The 27,284-nt window shown below is 32.3% G+C and overlaps 1 protein-coding gene across 1 annotated transcript; it reads left to right on the top strand.

Annotated features, from left to right (window-relative positions):
* Positions 1 to 16,158: 16,158 nt before the first annotated feature.
* Positions 16,159 to 22,505, top strand: LOC139521126 (P-selectin-like). Its single transcript, XM_071314430.1, has 7 exons — positions 16,159 to 16,244; positions 16,805 to 16,990; positions 17,477 to 17,656; positions 17,900 to 18,088; positions 18,979 to 19,158; positions 20,536 to 20,712; positions 22,091 to 22,505. The coding sequence occupies exons 2-7, from the start codon at positions 16,921 to 16,923 to the stop codon at positions 22,423 to 22,425; spliced, it is 1,131 nt and encodes a 376-aa protein (XP_071170531.1). The 5' UTR covers positions 16,159 to 16,244; positions 16,805 to 16,920; the 3' UTR covers positions 22,426 to 22,505.
* The last annotated feature ends 4,779 nt before the right edge of the window (positions 22,506 to 27,284 follow it).

The following is a 27,284-nucleotide window of genomic DNA, read 5'->3' as shown; positions in this document are numbered from 1 at the left end:
TGTTTTCCTTCTTTCAACTTTCGCATTTCGTGAAGGGGTTTAGGTTTGTAGTTTTTTGTATATATTTCGTTTCTTGTCAATGTCAAAGATCTTTCTATTGAATGCATGTTAGAATTGCTGCATAGGTATTTGTCAAGAGTCATTGATTAAGATACAACATTTAATATATGTTTTTATTATTTAACATTCATCAATAACTTTTTATGAATAAAAAAACAACAAGAAATGAATATCAATATGTGATAGTTTTGTTTGTAATTGGATGACGTGTCACATGATTCATGCAAATTGATCAAAACAAAAGTCAAAGCCAACGATAATTCTAAAAATACTTTAAGATTATATAAAAGTACAGTTTAACATATCTTTTAAGTTAATGCAATTTAAAAAAAAAAAAAAAAAAAAAAAAAAAACAACATCTTTTTTCAGGATCAGCATCGGTATTGACATCTGATCAGCCATTTGGAGGAATAATGTTTGCTTATGATAACAGACAAATAAGGTTTTGGTCGCCGAAGAAGGGGACAGGTACCAACAATGCAAACGGTAATTAGACAAACCTGTTAATTCTTGGTTTTATACATGTACCAGCAATGCAAACGGTATTTAGACAAACCTGTTAATTCTTGGTTTTATAGCAATTACTCTGGCTGTCTAGCTGTCAATTCTAGAGGTGGATATTATTGATACTTTTATAACTGACGTTATTATGATTTACCACCAGCGATAGTATCAAACATATAGGTTGAAATGTTCGTGTGCAAGTTCAGTCACATTGAAATGTTCGTGTGTGCAAGGTCACAGTCACATTGAAATGTTCGTGTGCAAGGTCACAGTCACATTGAAATGTTCGTGTGCAAGGTCATATTTACATTGAAATGTTCGTGTGCAAGGTCACAGTCACATTGAACTGTTCGTGTGCAAGGTCACAGTCACATTGAAATGTGCATGTGCAAGGTCACAGTCACATTGAAATGTTCGTGTGCAAGGTCACAGTCACATTGAAATGTTCGTGTGCAAGGTCACAGTAACATTTAAATGTTCATGTGCAAGGTCACAGTCACATACTGAATGACTACATCACTATATCGAAAAATTCGAAGTCGTGTTCCACTCTTAACTTTTTAAACCATCAGACAACTGGTGTCGCAAAAGGGAAGGAACACTCTCATTGTTTTTTTTTTCTTCAAACTCATAGTATGGCCTATTTATTATAAATAGAACGATTCTATCTAAATTCACGTACTAAATTGTCTTTTCTCCTTATATGTGTACCATTTAAAAAAAACACTTTTCCAGGTGCACCATTTTCTGCAGTTGAAGGATGGGGAATTACTGGAAACGTTTATAATGATTCGAGTGTTGTTGCCCAGATATTTGCTTTCAAGTTCAGTGATCTTGAACGGAATCCATTCGCATATGGAACAGAACTTCTAAAGGGTCCAGGAACCACAGATTTATACAAGATTCTACCACCAACTGCTCCGGGAAGTGATGGTATAATCAATTATTTAACAGTAAGTAATACCGAGGTAGTGAAATTGAGGTTATACAAGATTCTACCATTGAGTGTTCCGGGGAGTGATGGTATAATCAATTATTAAACAGTAAGTAATACCGAGGTAGTGAAATTGAGGTTATACAAGATTCTACCATTGAGTGTTCCGGGGAGTGATGGTATAATCAATTATTTAACAGTAAGTAATACCGAGGTAGTCAAATGGAGGTTTATACAAGGTTCTACCATCAAGTGCTACGGGTAGGGATGGTATAATCAATTATTTAACTGTAAGTAATACCGAGGTAGTCACATTAAGGTTTTATTGGCACATTAGATGCATACATTCATATTATTCAATGATCTAATAATGAATGATATTAAGAGGCATATATTCCCTTGAGGCTATGAGGCAACTGCCTCGCCAATTTGTTTCTATCAATGACATAAATCGATGAAAAAGGTAGATGACATAAGCAATGTATTATTAACTATAGAGCAGAGAGTGAAGGTATTGTTTAAAATATTTGACTTCTCTCTCCTTTAAACGAGCATTCATGAAATGACTAAGGTGGATTTCTTGCTTAAGAAAAGGATAATGTAACAAAAGTGATTCAAACAATATGTAACAAATATGACAAAGTAAAATAACGCAAATACCGAACTCCTACGGTAATCCAAAACGGACAGTCCCTTGAAACTGGCATGATGCTTAATAATGTCAAGGAACAGTAAATCAGCAATGTCACAGATTACAGAAAAAATTGGCATACAACTCTGGCTCAATGAACTTCAACTGCAAATCGAAAAAAAATAATGCATTTATCTTATTTATCATTTGAAATATTACTGTTGAATTCTTACAAAATGGGTGAACATTTATATAGAAAGCACATAAAATTGGCGAAAGACCTTTTGCAATTTGTCCTAGAATCACCACATTTCTGATATTTACTCCATGGATTTATAAAAAAAAAATGTGTTGTTGATTCATAGATTTCCGTTATTAAGGTGCAATATAAGATAGGGTCACCGTCACCGCGATTTTAAGACAACTTTTAGAAGGATTTTCTATACAAATATTCACCCATATTAAAAGAAATCAATCTTCAATATTTTAAATAATAAAATATATAAATGAATTAATTTTTCAATTTTCACTTGTAGTTCCATGAGCCAAGGTTGTATACAAAATTTAAGAAAAATCTGCGACATAGCCCATTTACTGTTCCTTGAACTAAATTTATGTTTACGTTTAGTAGATTTGGTTTTCAAAATCACTTGGCATTCCGATGGGAATCAACCGTTCTTCCGTCCAATCGACTTGTTCCTTGATACATACATGTAGTTCAACTAGTAATATCCATCCATGCATCTTACAAACTTATAAAGTTACAAGTTTTAGTTGATCATAAACTTGAATATCATCAAATGTTATGGATTTAACCAAGATTGTGTTTGTTATTTTTGTTTTGACCATTCACTGTTGAGCTTTGAATATCGAGAATTAAATTTGAATGCATAGTTTTATTCAAATGCGTCAAAGTATCTACTGCACATTAGAAAATACTATTAATATATGATAAAAATATGATACACGAGAATGAGAGAGAGAGATCAGAGGGAAATCCTGAAACTAAACATAAATGTAATAAAATTGAAATTGATGTAAAGGTATGCAAAATATTCTTTGCCAAATAAGATCAAATAATAATTCTATGATATTGATAAAGGCAACAGTAGTATACCGCTGTTTAAAAGTCATAAATCGATTGACAATGCGATAACGAGACCAAAGTCACATAGATTGACAACTATGGGTTACTTTTAGTGAAAAGTGTGTCCCTTGATGTAAGGAAAACAACATTCAATAGATATAAGAAGTGGTATGAGGGCCAATAAGATAACTCTTCATCCAAGTTGTAAAAGTAAACCATTAAAGGTCAAAGTACGTCATCAACACGGACTCGTGGCTAAAATCGAATAGTCAGCTAGGACTATTTGTCCGGTCAATGAAATACCAATGCCACATGATGTGCGGACGGAAGCTACTAGTATCTTCAGCAGCACCAGGAGGCCGCGTGCAATCCGATCACATAGTTATTATAATTTGGGACACGAATACAATAATATGAACTTAAAACGAAGATATTGTTTTATAAAAGGGACTAAAATATTAATTTAAATCACAAGAAAAGGACATTAATGGTCATTGAGCGGAGAACTAAATTTTGTCCCCAAATTCGACTAGTTTTAGCTGAATAAAGGACAGAAAAGATTATCAAAGCAAGAGTAGAGGAGAAATGACTTTACAAAAGCATGTTTTACTTAATGACATTTTATTATATTCTGAAAATGAATCTGGCAAGTAGCCAGAGCAAGTGAAGGGGCCAAATGACACGCTTTGTGTAAGAGGCCGCATAAAAGGGGCTTACAAAAGAGGGATGTGAGATATAGTTTGTAAATAAAATGTGGCAAGACTAGGGTATTTAAAGATAAGTATCATGGCATTAGAATCACGGTTTATTATAAAATAATTACATTAGATGTATGTTTCATTATAATACTTTATTCTGATTAGCTAACAGCACATCACGTGTTATTCCGTAAGCAATTGTATCACTCAATAAAACTTTTCATTCATGATAGCACGTGGTCCCACAATAAAGTGCACAGGTGAATTAAATAAAAACAATATAAAATTCGTTTTTTCTTGATCATAGCTAAATAAAAATGTAATTATAAGTATTGAATGCTTCTTTTTGTAACTTTATAGGGTTGTAAAAGCGTTGACCATGCGTACATTTTTAGAATGAAGCGCTTCCGCGCTTCATACAAAATGTACTTCGGTCAACGCTTTTACACCCCAATAAATTTACAAAAAAGAAGCATTCAATTCCTAACAGTAAGGCGCTTTGTATAAACAAGATTTGGGTGTTTAATGTTTGATGTTTAAATGACACAATTTCAACTATTAAGGTTGGGGCTATAACAGTTTAATGCCGTAAAAATGCCTTTCAAACGCCCTTCTTTAATATACCATGTTTAAAAGAAAATGAACACTCAACCGTATATATCAGATTTATGACATTTATTTTTAAGTCAAATTTACATGAGCTTGTGCCTTAAAGCAGAGATTGTCTGATGAAGGTGGGTTTATATGAGTATAATATATTCCTCAATAAAATTTTTTGAAGCTTTGAATAGTTCTATATATCGTCGCTGGGCTTCAAAAATGTTTTAAATAGTAATTTTTCAAGAAAAAAATATCTCACATACAGGCTTTGAAAATTTAGTCGAATAGTATGTGAACTTGAACATTTTTGTAAATGGCGGTGAAATAAAAGCTTTTACATTTCTAGATTACCCCAAAACCTAATTTATTTTCCCAGAAATAAAGAAATGTATAACTATTTGATTCCCAAAGCCATTATACAACAATTTTCAAGTTTACATACAACATTTTTGAAGCAAATTTTATTATTAACTGACATTGGCTATTTTGTAATATGTCTTATATTTTGATTGGTCTAACTGTATGCTATATCTGAATATCAAAGATTTCTTCCCGCCAAGATCATTTGTGTCAAAAAGTTGTTTTAGTCAAAAAAGGCATATACGAACTTTTGGAAGCCTAACGACGATATATTTAATGACTGTAATTAAAAATGGGAAGAAAGGTTTACATTTAGCTTGCCATATGAGTATAAAATGGTCCGAGACTACAATTGTCAAAGAAAGTCCATACTGTTGACAGTGGGTTACTTGCCATTAATTTTTATACCCCTTCAAAATTTATTTCTCCATGTTAAATGCCTCAAATTGCAAGTAGGGGTGAAATTTGGGTCTAGAATTTTAAAGGAAAGTAGTGATTTGGTCCAGCTGAAAAAGGTTAAATATTAGCACTTCGGAAGCTGTCAAAAGATTTCAAGACGCCCTAAACATAAAATTGTCCACATTTTGAGTTAGAGACGATGAAGTTTTCTATAATTTTGATATAATTTGTCCAAAAGTAGTACAACACACTGTAAAAGTTTCTTTGAGAAAGCGCAGCAAGGTGGGATTTTTTAAAATTTTCATTTATGTTCTAAAAGAAATGCACTACGAAATAATTGTGGTCTCGGACCAAATGGTCAGACTGGAAATATTTTTTTACATTTTAAACTTACAATTTCAACTTAACAAGATTGTGGACTAACAATTTAAGATTGCTAAAACATGCTTTTTAAATGTTCCTATTTATAATATTCGCCCCTTCCTGGGGCTTAGGTAGATAATATTACACGCACACACACGTACACAGGAAGTGACATGCGCATTGTATTTGCCGGACAAATAGTCCTAGTACTATATCCGACTATCAATAAAATAGCAATTGAAATGGCTTAACTCAATCAAAAGACATATGAAAACAAACAAGTTAATACACTGTATGCATAAGTTTGATCTATGAGACAATGTACATACAGAAAGTCAATCATATACATCATATAACGATGTAAACTTGGCCAAAATGCAACCAAATAGAATAATGTACACAGGTAAATGAAAATAATTTTGTGGAGAAATGGAGATAATAAGTGAAAATTTATAATGATACTAAAAATTGTCAAAGCTGGAATATATTATTCAAAGCGGTATGAAACGCAACTTTTTGCATTTGTAAATGAAGTAAACATTTAAATAAAGGCAACAGTATTATACCGCTGTTCAAAACTCATAAATCCAGGGACAAAAAACAAAATCGGGGTAACAAACTAAAACCGAGGGAAACGCATTAAATATAAGAGGAGAACAACGACATAACACCGAAACGTAACACACACAGAAACGGACCAAGCATCAGACAAAACATCACGAGAATAACAAATATAACAAGAAAACCAAATACATGAATTTGGGATAGACAAGTACCGTGCCACGTCTGATCTCAATATCTCAAAAATAAGAGAAAACACAAACGACTCAACGTTAAAATGCAACACACACAGAAACGAACAATAATATAACAATGGCCATCTTCCTGACTTGGTACAGGACACTTTTAAAGGGGAATAAAAGTGGTGGGTTGAACCTGGTTTTGTGGCATGCCAAACCTCGCACTTTAATGGCAAAGTTAAATATAACATTGAAATGACAACATAATATTACAGGACTACAATACAAATAAATAGGAGAACATATTAGACAAAGAAAAACATGATTAATAGATATCAAAAAGCATCAGGTTAAAAATTCAATACGCCGAAAACGCGCCTTGTCCACACAGGACTTACAAGTGACGCCCAGATATAAACGATCGAAAAAGTACAAAGTTGTACAGCACTGGAGATAAAAAGTTGAAAAGGTTTCGCCAAATACGGCATTGTTTTTATGCCCGGGATAAAAACATTCTTATTATATAGAACAATTCATGCTATTGCAAACAGTAAATTTTATCAAATGAATATGAAAGAGATATACATAAAGAAACTGAAGTATTAACTAATTACAGAAAACTAAACCCGAATACATAACGCCCAGATATAAAAGATCGAAAGTGAAAAAGGTACAAAGTTGTACAGCACTGGAGATCAAAAGTTGAAAAGGTTTTGCCAAATACGGCATTGTTTTTATGCCCGGGATAAGAACATCCTTATTATATAGAACAATTCATGCTATTGCAAACAGTAATTTTTAACAAATGAATATGAAAGAGATATACATAATGAAACTGAAGTATTAACTAATTACAGAAAACTAAACCCGAATACATAATGCTATTAAAGTTTAACACAGAATAGACACACCCGAATCAGTCCAGGCGTCAACGTAATTACAAAAATGTGACGTCACATACGATGGCGAAAAGGTACAAACGTTATGCCACATTTGAATTTATTAAATTTAGAAACAGCATGACGTCACATATGAAAAACTATCAAAGTGAGATAGAATTAGGATTGATTTAAGATTATATCAGAACTAAATACTGATAATTAATTTAAACAAAATGCATATTGCAATACTTATTAATAGCAATTAACTGTAATATATATATGTCCAGTTTGTTATGAATCCAACTTCAAACGTAAATAATCGTACAAAATTTAATATAATTAATAAAGGCGGTGATTAATTTTTCTATCCGTAACACCTAAATATAATAAAAAGACGTCAACACATTTGACAAAATCCGATGAGAATTACAAATATAACATTAAACATGTAAACTAAATACATGAATTTGGGATAAACAAGTACAGAAACACGACTTATAGTAATGCGAATTCACATTCAGCAAAACAGTCACAATCGGGAATAAGTCACGTTTGGTAATTAAAAAATTACACGAAATAGCTGTCTTTTTGCCTCTCTACATAAATGTCTTTATCAGATTCAGTAGTTCTGTTTTTAATTTGTTTTTTGCCATTTTCGATATTTTAATATTTCCCTATTTTGATTAAAGGTTACAAAATTATAGGTTAAATAATGGGAATTTGTTTGTTAAAGGACAATTAGTGCTATGAAGAGTTGATTTACAATTTTTTTTATTGTTTCTTATTTGTAGAAGAGAGGGGCGAAAGATATTAGAGGGACGGTCAAACTCATACATTGAAAAAAAACTGACTAAAAAATAAAAAGACAAACAGTCAAATAATAGTACAGAAGACACAACATAGAAAACTTAGACTAAGCAAAACGAACCCCACCAAAAACTTGGGGTTATCTCATGTTATCTCAGGTGCTCCGGAAAGTAAAAAGACCCTGCTCCACATGTGGCACCCGTCGTGGTGCTTATGTTATTACAAATCCGGTAAAAACTCGGTAGGTCACGTTCGTGAAAAAGGAAGGGGATTGTAATTACGAGAGAAGGAACATATCCGATATCATATGTGAAACGGTTATTCTATATCGATCAACCAACTCTTGATGGTGTCCCTAAAATTTACGAAGGGATGACTTCGACTTCAACATTTGGAACTCTTGGTTTTATAGCTTCCTTGTGAGCAGCAATCCTCTATCAATTATGTAGATTATAATATGTCTTGCCTTATTATGTAAACGAAACGCGCGTCTGGCGTACAAAATTATAATCCTGGTACCTTTAATAACTTTGTTTTGCTATATCTTACAGTTTCTATTTGTCTATCCATTATCATTTGGAATATAGGAGTACTCAGAGTAAAATCATCATTGTAGGACATTTTCTCCTTTAAGAAGTGAATCGACAATTTCGATAGACAAACCTTGTAATTGAAGGTAAACAAATTCACAAGGAAGTCAATTGACAATTTGCAGGAAAATAACAGTTGTTTTCTTATATATAAAAAAAAAAAGATGTGGTATGCTTGCCAGTGATACAAGTGACCAAAATGACACAGAAATTAACAATTTTAGGTCACCATACGGCCTTCAAAAAAACTCATCATGGATACCAGGATTAAATTTTATATTTACGCCAGACGCGCGTTTCGTCTACAAAAGACTTATCAGTGATGCTCGAACCCCAAAAAGTTAAAAGGCCAAATAAAGTACGAAGTTGAAGAGCATTGAGAACCAAAATTCCTAAAAGTTTTTCCAAATAAAGCTAAGGTCATCTATTTTTGAGGTAGAAAAGCCTTAGTTTTTTCAAAATTTCAAACGTTTTTTAAACAGTAATTTTATAAATATGACCATATCAATGATAATTCATGTCAGCACAGAAGTGCTGACTTTTGGGCTGGTGATACCCTCGAGGAATTAAAACTCCACCAGCAGTGGCATCGACCCAGTCGTTGCAAATAAACTCATCATGGATACCATGATTAAATTTTATATTTACGCCAGACGCGCGTTTCGTCTACAAAAGACTCATCAACAATCAGCAAAGCCCATTCCGCATAGTAAGCTATAAAAGGCACCGAAATTACAATGTAAAACAATGCAAACGAAAAATTTAACGGCCTTATTTATGTAAAAATATTAATTAGTTCGTTTCTGTGTGTGTTGCATTGTTGTTTGGTTTTTTGTTGCACTTTAGTGTTTCTGTTGTTTCGTTGTTTTTGTCTTATATTTGATGTTTTTCCCTTACTTTTAGGTGAACCCGGATTTATATTTCCTCAATCGATTTATTACTTTCGAACAGCGGTATACTACTGTTGCCTTTATTTAGTCATAATGTTTCTTTATAATACTGGAACATCTTTATTGACTTATATTTCCCCTTACTCTTACTGTCATACCTAACACATGTAGCATTCGTAAAGAAAATTATCTGTAACGTAAATATTGTAATTTGAGGGCTATAAAGCAAAACAAGACGTTATTATTATTTTGATAATTTTTGCTCATATCAAAGTTGTTGATTTCAAGACATAAGGGAATATTATTAAAACCTTAATTTCTCGTCCATGTTCTGTTTTAAGCCATGGCGGCAATACACGTTGTGTGCCGGAAAACAATACAACACACACTGAGAAGAGGTATTTTAAAGAAAAGATTACGACGACCGATAAAGTTGTCTGATACAAAGTGATGATGATAATAATAAGTAAAATAATATAGCAATGAATCTTTTTATTTTATGAGGTTATTTATTAAATATGGTAAGTTACCATATCTCATCTCCTCCGAGGTCATCTTTCATGGAAATGTGAGTAAATAAGAGATGGCAACACGATGGTATTTTCAAAGTTTTGTCTTCAAAGATAACGATTTCAACTTGCAGTATGTTTCGATTAATTACAAACAGTCACATAACTGTTATTATAGTAATGTGCATGGTCATTGTTCTTTTTAGATTAAACCAGAAGAAGAAGTCGTGGACGGAAATTACGGGTATTCCTTTTTTGTACCAGGAATGATAAATGGTTTTAATGATTCCTCTTTCTATGGAGGATTAATGTTTGGCTTTTCATCTGACACAATCTATTTGTGGCGACCTCCTGATGATGGAAAAGGATGTTTGTTTGCCGTAGGCGGAGCATGGGGAAATGGGGCTCACAGTGAATGCAGCACGCAGGCTAAAATATATGCACTTGGAATAGATTCCAACTTTGAAGGTCAGTTTAATATGAGGCAGGCATTACCTGTAAATGGGGACGAAGTCTGTATGAATTATTTTTTTGTTTGTTCAAATTATTTTTTTTGTAACTTAAATATTTGTTAAAAAAGAAAGGGAAATACCGTAACGTTTCCGATTTTGGTTCTATTGTTAGGGATTTACCTTGTGACATTATTTAAGGTATGACGTCATGTTCAATGTAAACAAAGAAACGCAATACATCAGATAACGTTTATTCATACCAAAGACAAAGAATGATTAAAAATGAAATATTGGTATTGTGTTCCTTGAGTTCGGATATTTTACTAGACTAATCGAGGTCTCACGACAACAAGACCGGAAGAAGGAAGTAGAGTTATGTGTTCTGCGCAGATCTGGAAATTAAAAAACGCGACAAAAAAATAAATAAATTGAACGATTTTGAGTTCATTAGTACAATGAAATAGTTATCAAAAGTACCAAAATTCGGGAAATTTTCCCGATTTTTTTTTTATTGAATTTATTACTGTAATAGGGGACTTCGTCCCCATATTATCACTTACCTAAGACAAAAAGTTCAGGCGCATACATGCGGCGGAGTTAATACATGTTTTATGAGATCTCGACCCCCTATTTCTCTATCCAATAACTGTAGAATACGCGCAGTAAAATTTAAGTTTAAAAGAAGTCCGGGTCCAATAGGTAATAGAAAATAAAACTAAGCTAAATGACTATGATACAGAAATTGGCAAAGACCTTTATCATGTTTATGTACTAGCAGTTACTGACATATCAGTTGCTGACGTATTTTTCATGAAAACAGCTAGTCAAATATAAAACAACACCAATTAACCCTTTTATATCGGTTATTTCAACCTCATTATGTTATCGTTTTAATTTCTATGCTTTTTGTAGTCTTAGCAGGTGAATGAATTAAAGAAACTTTAAATTGCATATCTCATATATATTGTTTACACTGCTTATAGATACCAGGAATATAAAGTTGTGTACGACTGACCTGCGTTTCCCCGTCATTGACTCGCGAATCAAAAAGGTTTAAAAGTCCAAATAAAGTACAAAGTTGATGGGCATTGCGGAATAAAAATTATGAGAGGTTTTGTCTACTGTAACTACTTTAATCTCTTGTTAGGGTAGAACATACTTAATATTTCCACACATTCGAAGTTTTGTAAATAGTTGAATTACAAATGATACTTCATGTCAGCACAGAAGCACAGTAGTTGACAACTGGGCCCAAAGGAAAAGATCACATCTCTAGTTTTTTGTTGCAATTTAATTTTCCTTTTCAATGTACCCTCATTAATAATGAGAAGCTTCTATAATGAGTTTGAAACGTCCCGTGCCTAAACTAGGTCCGAGACCACAATTGTCGTCCCTTGATTTTCGGTGTTCTAGTCCCTACTGTTGACAGTGGGTTACTTGCCATTAATTTTTATACCCTTTCAAGATTTAGTTCTCCATGTTTAATGCCTCAAATTGCAAGTAGGGGGGGGGGGGGTGAAATTACACTGTAAAAAAATTTGGGTCCAGAATTGTAAAGGAAAGTAGTGATTTGGTCCAGCTGAAAAAGGTTTAAAATTAGCACTTCGGAAGCTGTCAAATGATTTCAAGCCGCCCTAAACATAAAAATTGGCCATATTTTGAGTTAGAGCCGATGAAGTTTTCTATAATTTTTTATATAATGTGTCCCAAAAAGTAGTACAACACTGTAAAAGTTTCTTTGAGAAAGCGCAGGTGGGATTTTTTCTATTTTCATTTATGTTCTAAAAGAAATAATTGTGTTCTCGGACCATATGTAGCAATATTCCAGCAACACTTGTGCATGGAGTTTAAATCTATATACTCTCAAGTTGATTTGAGTATTATTTAGCCTTTTCTTGTTCTAACAATATGGTAATTTATAAAACTCCACAGCCTTTCACCTTGTTCACTTATATTTTACATTTGGATACCATTTGGATACTTGATACTGATTCGTTGCATACAGTGCTAGGGCTGATTTTCCTGAAGCAAGTTGTTAAACAATAATATTAGATAATACAAACACAAACACCGACTTATGCAAACACATCTTTTAGTGCAGGCTTGACTTAGTGTCTCAGCACTGGTATTTGTTTAGGGTTGTAAAGGTTTTAAGGACTTTATGTAAATAAAAAGCACTGATACATGGACAAACATGCGAGATATCTGTGTTTTAAAAAATATGTGGATTTTCTGTAAAAGTTCTGGCTTGATTCGCCATTAACTCTCCATTTTTGTTTTAGCTTTTAAAAGACAATAAATGAAAAAAGGAACGTTACGTTTCACTTTGGATGAACGAAAAGTTGGTTACGTATTCCCTATTATCTATTCGTTACCTCTTCCCTATTCCCTATTCGTTACCTATTCGTTACCTATTCCCTATTCCCTATTCGTTACCTATTTGTTACCTATTCGTTACCTATTCCCTATCTCCCTATTCGTTACCTATTCGTTACCATTCACTTTGGTATATAAACAAAATAACTCGTCTCATGTTTGATATTTTTGCTATTTAAGTTTTTACAGCATTAACATTTCTTGATACACAGGCCTACAGAAAGGATCATAAAGAATAATATTGGATTGTTGTCATATAATTGAGGTAACCCCTGGGTTATAAGTTATTAGGAAAAGATCATTGATAATGACCAGCATTTTACATTGATGCAGCAAATATGAAGTGATGGTACACAACATTTCACAGAAGGTTGTGTTCTTCTTGGAGATAGTCAATACCCAACATCTTTTAATAAGAACCGTAAAAACACATGAAAGATGCCAGACATGATTTCTCTATTAAAGACCCCTCGTAAGACGGAATTGAATTTTCGTGTTCGAAATTTATGAATGAAAAAGATAAAACAATGAGTACATTATCAAGGAATCAAAAACCGAAATTAAGAGACATTATAAAAAGTCACAATCCAGCAACCTTTATAGACGTAACAAACGTGTTTCAACATTAACATTTGTATTACTAAAATAATATTGTTTTCCCCAAATTTATTAGTGAAGGAAGATGCTAATTGTCTTAAAAGGCCGAATTTAAATAGTGAGGCCCTCTTTTTTCTTCATACTATATGTGTTATATATTTTTTTCGTTCGTTTTTGTACATAAATTAGGTCATTAGTTTTCTCGTTTGAATTGTTTAACATTTATCATTTAGGCGCTTTTTATTGCTGACTATGCGGTATGGGCTTTGCTCATTGTTGAAGACGGTTATCTATATTTGTCAATTTCTGTGTCATTTGGTCTCTCGTGCAGAGTTGTTTAATTGACCACATCTTCCTTTTTATTTATATTGACTCTAAATAAGTACTTTCTTAGCTTAGCCGCTTATGACTGATTAATACTATAACTATCTACTACTCAAAACAAACAATCCATTCACACTCTATTCTCCCAGACGCCTGTACCCACTATTTTTGACATTTTTACCTATTATAAAATTGAGAATGGAAACGGGGAATGTGTCAAAGAGACAAGAACCCGACCATATAAAAGACAACAGCAGAAGGTCACCAACAGATCTTCAATGTAGCGAGATATTTCCGCACCCGGAGGCGTCCTTCAGCTGGCCCCTAAACAAATGTATACTTGTTCAGTGATAATGAACGCCATACTAAACTCCAAATTGTACACAAGAAACTTAAATTAAAAATAATTCAAGACGAACAAAGGCCAGAGGCTCCTGACTTGGGACAGGCGCAAAAATGTTTATGAGATCTCAACCCTCCCCCTATACCTCTAGCCAATGTAGAAAAAGTAAATGCATAACAATACGCACATTAAAATTCAGTTCAAGAGAAGTCCGAGTCTGATGTCAGAAGATGTAACCAAAGAAAATAAACAAAATGACAATAATACATAAATAACAACAGACTACTAGCAGTTAACTGACATGCCAGCTCCAGACTTCAATTAAACTGATATGTTTTTTTTCGTTCACATATTGTTAAAACCAGGTTTAATCCATCATTTTCTACATAAGAAAATGCCCATACCAAGTCAGGAATATGAAATTTGTCGTCCATTCGTTTGGTGTGTTTGAGCTTTTGATTTTGCCATTTGATTAGGAACTTTCTGTTTAGAATTTTTCTCGGAGTTCAGTTTTTTTGTGATTTTTTCTTTTTCCGAACCAAAGAATCTAGACACCATTATCACCCTCTCAACACAAACACCTCTAAGAAACACGCTATAACCACTGTGGTATTTTAAGTTGGACGTTATCTTTAAGCGGAAGTATGATTCTTATCAGAATATCACCTTGTCTTCTCCTTGAGTCGAACGCAGGAGCTCTGTGTTACAATTCAGTGCTGGGAACAACTTTCTTGACCCCTGACAGAGCGAGACAACGTAGGAGCTGCATGGAATATTCAATATAATAAAGTTTCGTATATACTTTATATGTCATTGTATTATACTAATGTTCTCTGCTATCTATACATGTTTTATATTATGTAATATATGTTGTTGATTTTTCTATAGCATGTCTATGCTTTTGAAATAAAACTTTATTCATTCATCCATTCAATGCTCTACTTACTGATCATAACGAGTACTTCGTTAGCACAGCTGATATTTAAAGGAAAGCGCCACTATAATTAGTAAATATACTTTTTGGAGATCTGTAGTTTTCTTCTACCAAAAATACAATTATAACTGCTTTTTAGAGGATGTATGTGACGGCAAGGGTTGCTCAGCAACAAGAGTAGGACCCATGTGTGATTGTGGTAGCAGCGGTTTTGAAGGACAGTTTTGTGATAGTCGTACGTATTCTGGTATTTCTAATGTTAGTTAACGGTGAAATCATTTACCTTGACTTCGCTGCATGCATTTTATCATTTAAATTCATCTAAATTAAAAAAATGATAAACGATATGTTTTATAGTTGGTTATTCATGTTTAAAGTGAAAACAAGACGACCGTTTTGAAACGGATCTTATAATTGGAATCATTTACATAGGGTTGATAGAAAATTTGAATCATAAATAAAGGTCATATGAAACGAATGACTGGCGAACAATAATATAAATTAAATTCTTGAACCAATGCATGCATAACACATAACACTGAGTCTTCTATGCACAATTTTATCAGTTTTAACGTATCCCTATCGTATCATCGTCAAATAATTTCATTTTACTTGGTTAGTTTTGTTGTGAAACTGTGAAATAATAAATGGTCGTGTTTTGTCACCTTTAAATCAGGGAACCACGTGTTTTATATGTACAATAAGATACAGGTTATTTTTGTGAAACTAAAATGAAGATACAAATAAATTATTCATGCTATAATTCGTTTCCTTCTGAATTTGACAATTATTTTTCAAACGAATTTGTCTTCGCATTTAATTTGACTTTTCGAAGCACAACTTATAGTTGTATTTGATCATTATCATTTTACATCGACGTCTTTTCCTCAAATTGTCAAAGTTGATACTGTATTTTGATTTGTACCTTGCAAAAATAATAACTAGACACAACTTTTTTTCCACAGCCATAGTATGTGATGCACCAAATGATTTTAACGCAACATTAGTTCGACCTAGTTCAGCTGCTATGACTTTTGTTTTCAACTCTACTGTACAGTATTTTGATTGTGATTTTGTATTGATGGATACGAACCTGTCAATGGAAGTACTGTAAGAACATGCACACTTAACAAAACATGGAGTGAAGAACCATTGGAGTGTGACCGTAAGTTTAACGTCACTTATCTCAGTTTCAGGTGGTTTTAAAAGTATTAATCTTTTTTTTTCAAAACTAATTGCGTCGATAAAGAAACCTCAATGATTTGTAAGCATTTGAGGATAGTTTGTTTACCATAGCATTAACACGTTTTACTGCTTCGGGTAAATGGAAAAGTGGAGTTCACAAATTTTTCTTTGGATATGTCAGTAAATAGTTTTGGTCTTCGAGGTCCATTTTGTTTTACTATTCTTAAGAGAAAAAAGATAACGCTCTATACCTACGCATATACAGTAGTTTCACAATTTCTTGATTTTCTACAAATATGTAGAAAACCATTTTTTTCTCTGCATAATCTTGAAATTAATGCAGAGTATATAAAGACATTTTTATTTTGGTGATGAAAATGGAGATGTTTTTTTTTATTTTATTTTCGAGATTGTAATCATCCTATATGTTTTGAAAATCACTGGACATAGAGAATATGCAATATTGGTGAAATTCTAAATAATCAATAAAGGCTCGTCGTTTTTCATACTTCAGAAATTATAATAATTGTTTTGTAACAGGAATTTCCTGTTCGACCCCTGACGTAGAACCAGGTTCCAAAAGCTATATTAAGACAATATCCTCTCTGAAGTTTGAGGGTGAAGTCATTTATGGTTGTGATCCTGGCTACGGCATTATGAATGGCGATGGGAAAAGAGAGTGTGAGGCTAACGGTAACTGGAGTGGAATCGCACCATTCTGCAATGGTGAGTAAGAATAATTAAAAACACAAGGAACATATTTAACATTGCGTTTTGATCTGTCTAATGATTTTGTTCTACTAAAAATATAGATTTAGAATGATTAGGGGATTACGTCTTTAAAATAACAAGCCAATTAAAAAGAAAAAAAACCAACACCGACGGCATACGATATTTATATCAATCTGCAGTTCGAATCTATATAATAAATATACGACTGGTTCTAACTGATCATGCATAATGCTAACCGAAATAATCATTTACATGACCTCGACAGAAATGAGCCTACTCGGAGTTCAGTATTTTTGTGATTTTACTTTTTACTAACTTTCTTTTGTTACTATTGTTTTCAATCATGGTTTGCCATTTATAAGAGAAAACTTGGAGTTGCACAAGGACCTATATTTCTTTGTCGTTATTTTTAATAAATTGATCATCTTTTCAATAGCCTTGCATATCAATGTAAATAAACTAAAATTGTTTAAATTTCAGTCTCATGTGGTCAACCGACTAACAACGGTGGTGTAGAAAGGATAACATCACTTGGTGGTAACGTTGTTGGTATCTGGGCTAATTACACATGCGCAACAGGACACGAGAATATGACAGGAAGTGCCAGTAGGTTTTGCCAGATGAATGGTGTTTGGACTGGTACTCCTGTGTCTTGTGCAGGTATACTGTTAAAGTAAAATCGTAATAATTATGGAGCCCTTAGGCTAGAAAAATGCTTTACAATTCCAATCTTGACCCTATGAATCATATTGCTGTAATAACCCTTTACAATAATTTACACATAGTCTACAATAGAACACTGTTCCATTTATATAAATGTTTGATTATTTTCAATTTTTTTTATAAAATTACACTGTACGTTCATTATATCTCTTTTCTCCAATGAATCAATTTTCTTTGCAGCGAAATATTGTGACATTCCAGTAAATGGGTCCAACTCTACGCTGACATATACATCTACATTTTATAACTCTGTTGCTACATACACTTGCGAGGAAGGATTTGTGAGCAATATCAATCCGAAATCATTCGTTAAAACTGCTAAATGTATGGATGATAAAACCTGGTCTGATTCTGCTCTAGACTGTCAACGTAAGTATTACGGCAAAGTAAACGAAATAGGAAAACAAATAAATATTATGCAGCTTTATTTTTCAAGAATGGTCGCTACTATGTTTCAAAATAACAAACTTTTTAAAAGACTGCTATTTAAGAATTGAATGCTTCTTTTTGTAACTTCATTGGGGCGTAAAATTGTTGACCGAAGAAAATTTTGTATGAAGCGTGGAAGCGCTTCATTCTAAAAATGTGCGCACGGTCAACGCTTTTACAACCCTATGAAGTTACAAAAAGAAGCATTGAATAATTATAATTACATTTTTAAGCTAGGATCATGAAAACACGAATTTTATCAATTTTGTATTAAATTCACCTGTGCACTTTATTGTGGGACCTCGTGTTATCATGAATGATAAGTTTTATTGTATAATGCAATTGCTTAAGGAACAACACATGATGTGCATTTAGCCATCAGAATAACGTATTATAATGAAACATACACCTTATGTAATTATAAATTGATAGTGTACAAATAAAAGGACAAAAAAGCAGAAGGAAATGAAAGGTCCGTGTCCTTACTTTTGAGATATAAAGCACTTGAAATTTGACGGGAAATACAATTTGAAATTAATACCTTTTTTCTTTCAAAAACTAGGAAAAATTACACGGCCACATGACAAAATAAGAATAAAAACACTGTCAGCCAAACAAAAGACGAGTTATATCCTAAATTAAATTATTTTGAAATAAGACAATTGACTTTGGATCAGATGCATGTATTTTAAATAATTAAAACAAAAACGAGGATGTGTTTTACCCCCCCCCCCTCCCAAAAAAAAAGAAGCGAACACAAGAATATGTAAAAAAAACCCAAGAAAAATTACTTTTGATGTGAATATTTATTGATTGATTTTTCTTTGCAGCTGTTCAATGTTCAAATCCAGTACATGGCACCTATGTACAGTCTATACCTGATATAATATATGAATATAGGGACGTAGTTACTTACCAGTGTGTTGTGGGCTACATGTTGGGGAGTGGTGACCTTATAAGAGAGTGCCAGGCTAACGGTACATGGACAGGTGATCAACCACATTGCAAAGGTGTGTATTCTACGATTATTTCTTAACCAATGAATAAATAACTACCTACTCATTCGACAATGCCAGAGGATTACGCAGATATTATTAGAAATGTAATTTACTACTTTGTCAAGATTTCTTTAAATGTCTTTCTACAAAATAATTTTATAAATTTATAAGCAATTAAGACGCATAATATGAGGTCGAGGGAACTAAAGTTATACAGTTGTCACAGAAGGTATGAAAATCAATAGTTAAAGCAATCCAACCGCTATATACTGTGTTAAAAAATTGAGAAGGAGCTATTACAAAAGCATTATTTTGTGGCCTTTGAGATTGCATAACGGTGATATGTTTCATGCCATTAAAAATTCTGTTAAAAAAAGCGAAAAATACCAAAGGGATATTCAAATCTTCAGTCGAAAAAAAAACTATCAACAGATAAACAATAGTACACAAAACACAACATAGAAAATTAAATTAACACGAACCCCACCAAAATATTATGTTAGTTGTGATGAATGAGTGAGTTGATATAATCTGAATACATCATCATTTTATGAACAAAGGCATTATAAAAAAATACTTTCTTAAGTAAGATGAATTTTAACTAATTTTGTTGTAAAAGCCTTCTTTATAACAATTTTCGGTTAGACATTTATTCATATGGACATATCAGTGACACGATATTAAAATGATGCTTATTTTGAAGTTTTAGAAGGGAAATTTCGTTTTATCAGTTTCGCATTACTTGTAAATAAAGGAAGTTTCCCTCTTACAGTTGATGTGTTTCCCTCGGTTTTAGTTTGTAACCCTGATTTGTTTTATCTCTACAGCTTTATGAGTTTGGAACAGCTGTATACTACTGTTGCCTTTATTGAGCCTTTGAGCAAATGTTTGGGGTATCACCAGTCCAGAAGTCAGCACTTCGGTGTTGACATGAATATCAATTATATGGTCATTTTTATAAATTTCCTGTTACAAAACTTTGAATTTTCGAAAAAGTAAGGATTTTCTTATCCAGAAATAGATTACCTTAGTCGTATTTGGCACAACGTTTTTGGAATTTTTCGTCCTCAATGCTATTCAACTTTGTACTTGTTTGGCTTTATAACTATTTTGATCTGAGCGTCACTGATGAGTCTTATGTAGACGAAACACGCGTCTGGCGTACTTAATTATAATCCTGGTACCTTTGAAATCTTTTTTTTTTATACTTTTGAAATTAACACCACATACACATACAGTTGCATTATTACACCTTACTTCAATTTCAGGGAAGAAAATGAATTAATTAAGTTATTGTGTTGAGATATTTATAAACAGTAAACGTCGTAGTTTAAACAATATTTCCCTTGGTTATTTGAAATCATATTATAAATATAAGTTGTTTTATAGATATAGAATGTCCGGCACCCAATAACATAACTAAAGGTGTAATTATAACCACTGGTAAGGTGTATGGTGCAGAAGCTGTAGCAGTGTGTGATTTTGGTGCTGCTGTCATGTCAGGAAACATTGTACGCATGTGTGGATTATCTGGTACCTGGGTCGGGACAGAACCAGTATGTCAAGGTACTACACGTAAAATACATTTTAAATGCAATTTTAATTCTGAAAAAAATACATCAATTTTAGTTTTGTTATTGGCTAGTCATAAAAATATGAAAAAAAACAAGAAAGAGAAGTAATACATTTGAATCATATTATTTTAGATAGTTCTAATAAACTATGCAACCTGTAAAGCATATGCCATTGACACTGTATATAAGTATATTTAGAATTATGTGAACATCAAACACATTTAGATTTAAGATTAATTAAGTGGTGGACTTCATAATAAAGTGTTTTGAATACACCCAAATCAGTGTAAATGAGAAGGATTTACCAACAGGGAAAAGGCGCAAGTTTTATTTTTGAGCAACACGACGGGTGCCACATGTTGAGCAGGATCTGCTTACCCTTTCGGAGCATCTAAGATCAACCATAATTTTTGGTGGGGTTCGTGTTGCTTATTCTTTAGTTTTCTATGTTTTGTCATGTGCACTATTGTTTGTCTGTTTGTCTTTCTCAAATTAATTCATGGCGTTGTCAGTTTATTTTCGATTCATGAGTTATGGTATCTTTCGTCCCTCTTTTGAAGTGTGACAGACCAATTAATGGCAGAAACAACGACAATAAGACCATCAACACTCAACACAAACATGAAATTATATTTAAACTTTACCCTTGCATGGATCATCGAAGATTTATATAGTCTTACTATGTAATAATTTTATTTTTCCTTGGTTACCTATGAAATGTCGCGAATAAATAGTATATAATTTTTTAAAGGAAATATAACCTTGCGGCGCAAAGGAAAGATTGGATTTAGTAAAAATTGGTACAGATGCAATGCGCCCTGCCATTAACTAGTTAATAAATTGAAAACTCTGGACTAAAAATAAAATATTGAATACCATATTAAAAATTTCATTTGTGTAATTTTCATTTATATTGTGTCCATCAATCTAGAATCAATGCAGATTTTTTATTCGATTTTACATTTCTTAAGTCATCCATTAACAATAGAAAGGTACAATTATGTTTACCTTTTGACGGTATAGACTAGAATATCTTTAATCTCAGTAATACACCCATTTTCGTATTTGTTCATGAACAATTGTTTTTTTAATATTTCAACAAAGGAAATGTTTCAGCGCATGAAATCTTTTGACAGTATTCCTATCTTATTTTAAATAATTTATACTTAACTGTCTTAAAAGTTTAATCAGTTTTCCATACCTAAATACCAATTGTTTTATTTTTTGGCGCTTTTTTGTTTTTCAACTATTCTTCACTTCATATTTGTATGAACATTCTTTAACAATATCAATATTTGAAATCAGTAGCATTTTATCTCCTAAATGTATTTTGTAAGCGAACACTTAAACAAAATTCATTTCAATTGTAGATGTGTATCAAGTTTTCCTAACGGTAAACACCACAGGCATTGGAAGTACCAACTATAGCTACGATTTAGTTAATCTGGCTATCGATGTGACATCGCTTTCTAGATATAAACGATCAAAGAAAAGTGTTTACTACGACAAACGATCTCATATTGCCATAGGAGCATGTGGGCTATTCGTTATAATTGCAGTGGTGACTTTTATTTGTTCATTAGATCTCATAAAGTTGAGTTCACAGTTGAAATATCTGCTAACACTACCTGAAAAGGTTTCTAAGAGGGTCTCTATGGCAAAGAGACCTAAAATAGTACACAAAGTATTTGTCACACGGAAGTAATATAATCAGAGAGTTAAAATATCTATAAGTCAGTAAGGTGGCAGAAACCAGTTATTTTACAATAAATCTTTAGAATTTCATGGATTTATGATTTTATTTTCTTAAAAATTCATTCAAGCTTATATACAAATAAAATGTATGGTTTCAAGGAACTAAGATGTGTGCGTGCTTATATAAATATATAGAAAACCTTAAAATTTGGGTGTCTGTCCAGCATGGAGATTTTAAAATTTATAAATGTATTGCAAATAAGGCAAAAAATGTGATGCTCTGATACCAATCTAATCCTCACCTGCAGAATCCTGCTAAAAGCCGACAAAAATTTTAGGCAAAATTCAAGAGATAAAGGATATTCAGTGAATTAGAGCCTTGTCCGAACCTATTCTATTTTAATAATTTTCAAGATATTTTTGTTTACATAAAACTGATTTTTTTTCCTACTTTGATTGGATGCCGTCAAGTGAGGAGACCACAGTTTTGACATCTGATTGGACCTATATGTGAAGGAAATCCCCAACCTGTGTATGCAACTACTTACTTGTGTAGTACAATAGCCTAGAATTTACATTCATTTATTTTTTCAGTCCACATGATGCAATTATATACCTCAATACTTAACTATAACAAAATTTCTGCGTGGGACACATGTTCTGGTACACCAAAAACTGGTACCTGCCGCCTAAACAATAACGAACACGTAACTCGCTTGATATGTATTTGATATTAAGCTATACACAGTTTCTTGTTCGAAATAATAATTTTAAACCATTTCTCTCAATTTATAAATATAGGAGGCAAATGTACTGTATATGAAAAGTTAAAACAAACTTAAGTAATTACAAATCTAAAATGCATTTGAGATATCACAAATAACACAAATAAGATGACATGATAATAGTTATCGAAGGTACCAGGCTTGCACACAGTAAGGTTGTTTCAAAGTTATAGTTGTCACATAATTCAATTATGTATTGATCTTTTCTAAGCATTAAGAAGTATGGTAAGCATAAATACTAGCAGTTATTCTATGAGGATCAATCATGATTTTATATAACAAATCACCAAAATGTGTGTTGCTTTTCTAAAGTCCGTCAATATATAATTTACTAAGTGCTAACTGAAACATATTCTATTACCAATGTGATGTTTTGTGGGTTTTTTTCATTCTTGAATAATGTTTTGTGCCGATGGATTTTTATTTTATTTCTGTGATGTAAATTTAGAAGTATAAAACTGTGAAAGAACTACAATCATTGAGGTAGTTTTTGTGTTGTACGGTTACTCTAATATACAGATATACGGCACAAAACTTTGCATATCTTGTTCCGCAAGTAAAAAGGGAAATACTGGTCAAACCGTCTTGAAAGCAGTAGGTCCGGTAAGGGCCGATTTTGTCCTCAAATTTCAAGTATTTTCTAATAATTACAAGAATAGTAATAGGGAATTGTGTTAATCAAGGTGTTAAATTATTTGTATTTCTTACCATGTCAGTTTTTCTTCTAAATCATACTGTGTAAAACAAATAAATCCTGTGAATAAAGTTGCTTTAAACTAAAAATCATATAAATGAACAAGGTGATTAATTATATTTTTCTCTACATACATATAGAAAATAAAAAATAGAATTAAAACCACAAACGATAAGACATTAAACAATATTCAACCAGAATTACAAATGAAACATCATAATTAGATGCATAAATATTGATTTTTATATACCGAGAAGCGTCTAACATCAATGATAATTTAATATCAGCAAAACAATCATATTCGGGAATATGTCACGTTCGGCATTTCGAAAACCTGACGACGTAGATGGTAAACCACAATCTAAGACGTAGTAAACATGTTGTTAGTTAGTTTAGACACTGATACATCGTCAGTAAGTTCCAATCTGTTTTAGGGTTTGTATGACCAAGGAGGTTATATGAAAGGAGAGAGGACGAAAGACGATAATTACACATAAAATGTTAAGTGGTGTTAATTAGTTGAGATAGACTCTGTCACAGAGGGAGATTTTGACCTAATTACATACCCGAGTAAGAACAGAAACACCCAAGGTGTCATTAACTGACCGGATATACAATTATTGACATGTTAGAAATATTTTAATGATATTTTTCATGTTAACATAAACTTATTACCAATTGAAATGAAACGAATATCCGTCTCATTGCCGTCAACAGAAAGTAATTTTCACGTTGTTCCCGATAAATTTCTCATAAAACCTCCTTGGTATGACCGAAAAAGAAATTTGATCTCTTTTACTATATTTTCAACCGAAAAATATAAAAATACCCAAAGACGTCTTATAATTGATTGATTCTTATTTGTTTTACTTCCAGCGGACGTCATATGAACAATCACTTTAAAATGTGTATTTTGGCTTGTGAAATAACAATGCCTTTGAGACGAAAATAAATATAAAACAACACAAAACAAAAACCTTCTACCAAAGATCTGTGAAAAACTGCTTTTGTAATAGATTATAATAATGATAATAAAAACACCCCAAAAAAGCAGGAATGCCTTTTTTCTCCTGTACATTGTAAACGCAACAAGGGAAATCCACGTGCTCCACTTTTCTAACAAAAGAACAAAATTAAATCAATCAAAAAATGTTTTTCTTTTAAATTTTAGGTACTTTGGGCCAATTTTGTCACTGCTGCATATCTTTATTAGACATATTCAAACATATATAGTTACACCTTCTTAAATAACTTGAAATCGAAAAACCAGCGTCCGTCGTTTGTACTATACATACTGTTTCGACCAAATGGTACGTCACAACTATTATTTAAACATCTGAGAATAGATATTACATACATACTCTAAACATTGACATAGGCAAACGTAAGAACGTAAATCAACGATTGAGATTAATCAATTATCAGAAAAGTTATGACATAAGCGCCGATGAGAGAATATGTGGCTGTTGGTGGTTTTCTTTCTGGGTAAGTTTGCAATGAAAATATATAAAATTTATGCATTAATATAATTTATATTAAAAGAAATAAAGAATAGTCATTCCTTTCCCCTTTAAAACTATTTTAATGAAATTTTTGTAATAAAACATTTCTGGTTCATGAAAAATCTTCAAACTTCAAACATATCGTATACAAAACAGTTTGATTTGGAGAAAGTATTGGAATAAAGAACCAACATTCTACGCTACCATTACACTTTAATCAAAATGCCAATGAAATGAAATTTATTTAAAAAAAATTATTCGTACAATAAATAACATTGAACTTAGTTGAAATGTCATTTTTTGGAAAACAGTTTCAAAAAAGAACTATTAACTTATACTGTGTATAGAAATAATAACAAATAGTATCGCAACAACTTATCATATTGTAGATTTAAAAAACCCAAACAAATCAACAGTTAAAATCAAACAATTGTATTAATACTTACTTCCTGTATATAGCGTGATGACAATAACTTTTATAACATGGAATTTCTGAACTTTTTTGTCCTGTAAAATATTTACACTTAGATTTATCCTGCCATTGAGCTGTTTCGAATTCAAAATTCGATGTCTTTAAATAAAAGATCAAATGACCATTTATAATTCACTATAAAGCTATAAAGGTTTATTTTCCTCATCAGTCAAATCTTCATATAAATCTTTTATTTTAATCCCTTTTCTAAAAAGCTTGTCTATAGCTGTAGTTAGAAAAATAAGACTTGTATATATTATCTTTACAATTGTGCCATGGTCAGGTTAAACAAAAGACTTGAGATTTGGTTTGCTGATGCCGCTTAAAACTTGTCATTTAAGAGAAAGAGCATTTAATGACATGTGGTTGACTCATGGTCAATACCATGTGTCTGTGTAATAGTAGCTTATGACATGGCTTCCTCTTGACTACCAGCTTGTGAACTAACATGCTAAAAATCCGAAGCAGCGTGTGGGGCGAGAACATACACTGTTCACACGAACATGTTCTTGCTCTGACATCCATGTCATATCTACCACCAAGTATAGACGAAAAAACCCAAACACATATCTAAATCTTCCTATCTTCTGTTTTAAATTTTTCATTATTATTCTTATTTTATTGTTCTTATGATTTAACAGTTAATAAAATAATGGAAGCGTTTATAAATACCAGGGGCGTAGGAACCAAGGAGAAGATCGAGAAACCGGAGTCAAGGGAGTTTTTTTTAATAAAAAAAAAGGAAAGAGGACACTTACTAACTTCGTGAATATTAGATTATAAAATGTGTTTTTCGCTTGTCACTTTCGGAAAATTGCTCCAATCTTTTTCAATGTATGCATATGACACTGAACTCAGCAAATATCCGCCGTCTAATGACAGTAGAATATTTTGTATATAGTATATCAAGATTATGCAATATCAATGGTTAGAAGGGTAAATCGTGGACTTCTCCCGGCCCTCCGTCTATAAACCCTATGCTCAAGCGGAGGTTCTGCTTTGGTTACGCAGGATGTATATTTATATATAAATACGTAGTATCGTTCATTTTGACTGCTTGGAGGATAAGTACGCAACCACGTTCGATTGATAATTTAAATTCTTCGAGTGCGTTTAAGATCAATTGCAACAACTCTCAGGTGGGTCTTTTTTCGCCAGTTACAAGAAAATATGCTGTCTACAGACCCTTATAGTTGCTTCAAGGTTGTTTTTAACATGGCTGTGTATTTATAGATTCAACACAGCCGATCGATCAGATGCCCCACTTTATCAAGGGGTTTAATAAATGATGGAACGGGAGAAGACAAAATGCAAAACTAAAAGGCATTCAACCTTTATGTTTTTTTAATTTAAATATTGACCAATCATACTTAAGTGCATCGAGTTTGAAGGAATGAATTCAGTGATATTTCCGAA

This window comes from Mytilus edulis, chromosome 4 (genome assembly GCF_963676685.1).
Source record: "Mytilus edulis chromosome 4, xbMytEdul2.2, whole genome shotgun sequence".
NCBI classification, from domain to species: domain Eukaryota; kingdom Metazoa; phylum Mollusca; class Bivalvia; order Mytilida; family Mytilidae; genus Mytilus; species Mytilus edulis.
Note: the sequence above shows the minus strand (reverse complement) of the source record. Positions and strands in the feature narration are given on the sequence as shown.

What these genes read in the sequence shown, in the direction of transcription:
- LOC139521126 (XM_071314430.1), top strand. Translation starts at nt 16,921, where the DNA reads ATGAATGGCGATGGGAAAAGAGAGTGTGAGGCTAACGGTAACTGGAGT. An exon ending in TGATCAACCACATTGCAAAG is followed by an intron (nt 19,159 to 20,535) that starts GTGTGTATTCTA and finishes GTTGTTTTATAG; the next exon opens with ATATAGAATGTCCGGCACCC. An exon ending in GACAGAACCAGTATGTCAAG is followed by an intron (nt 20,713 to 22,090) that starts GTACTACACGTA and finishes TTTCAATTGTAG; the next exon opens with ATGTGTATCAAGTTTTCCTA.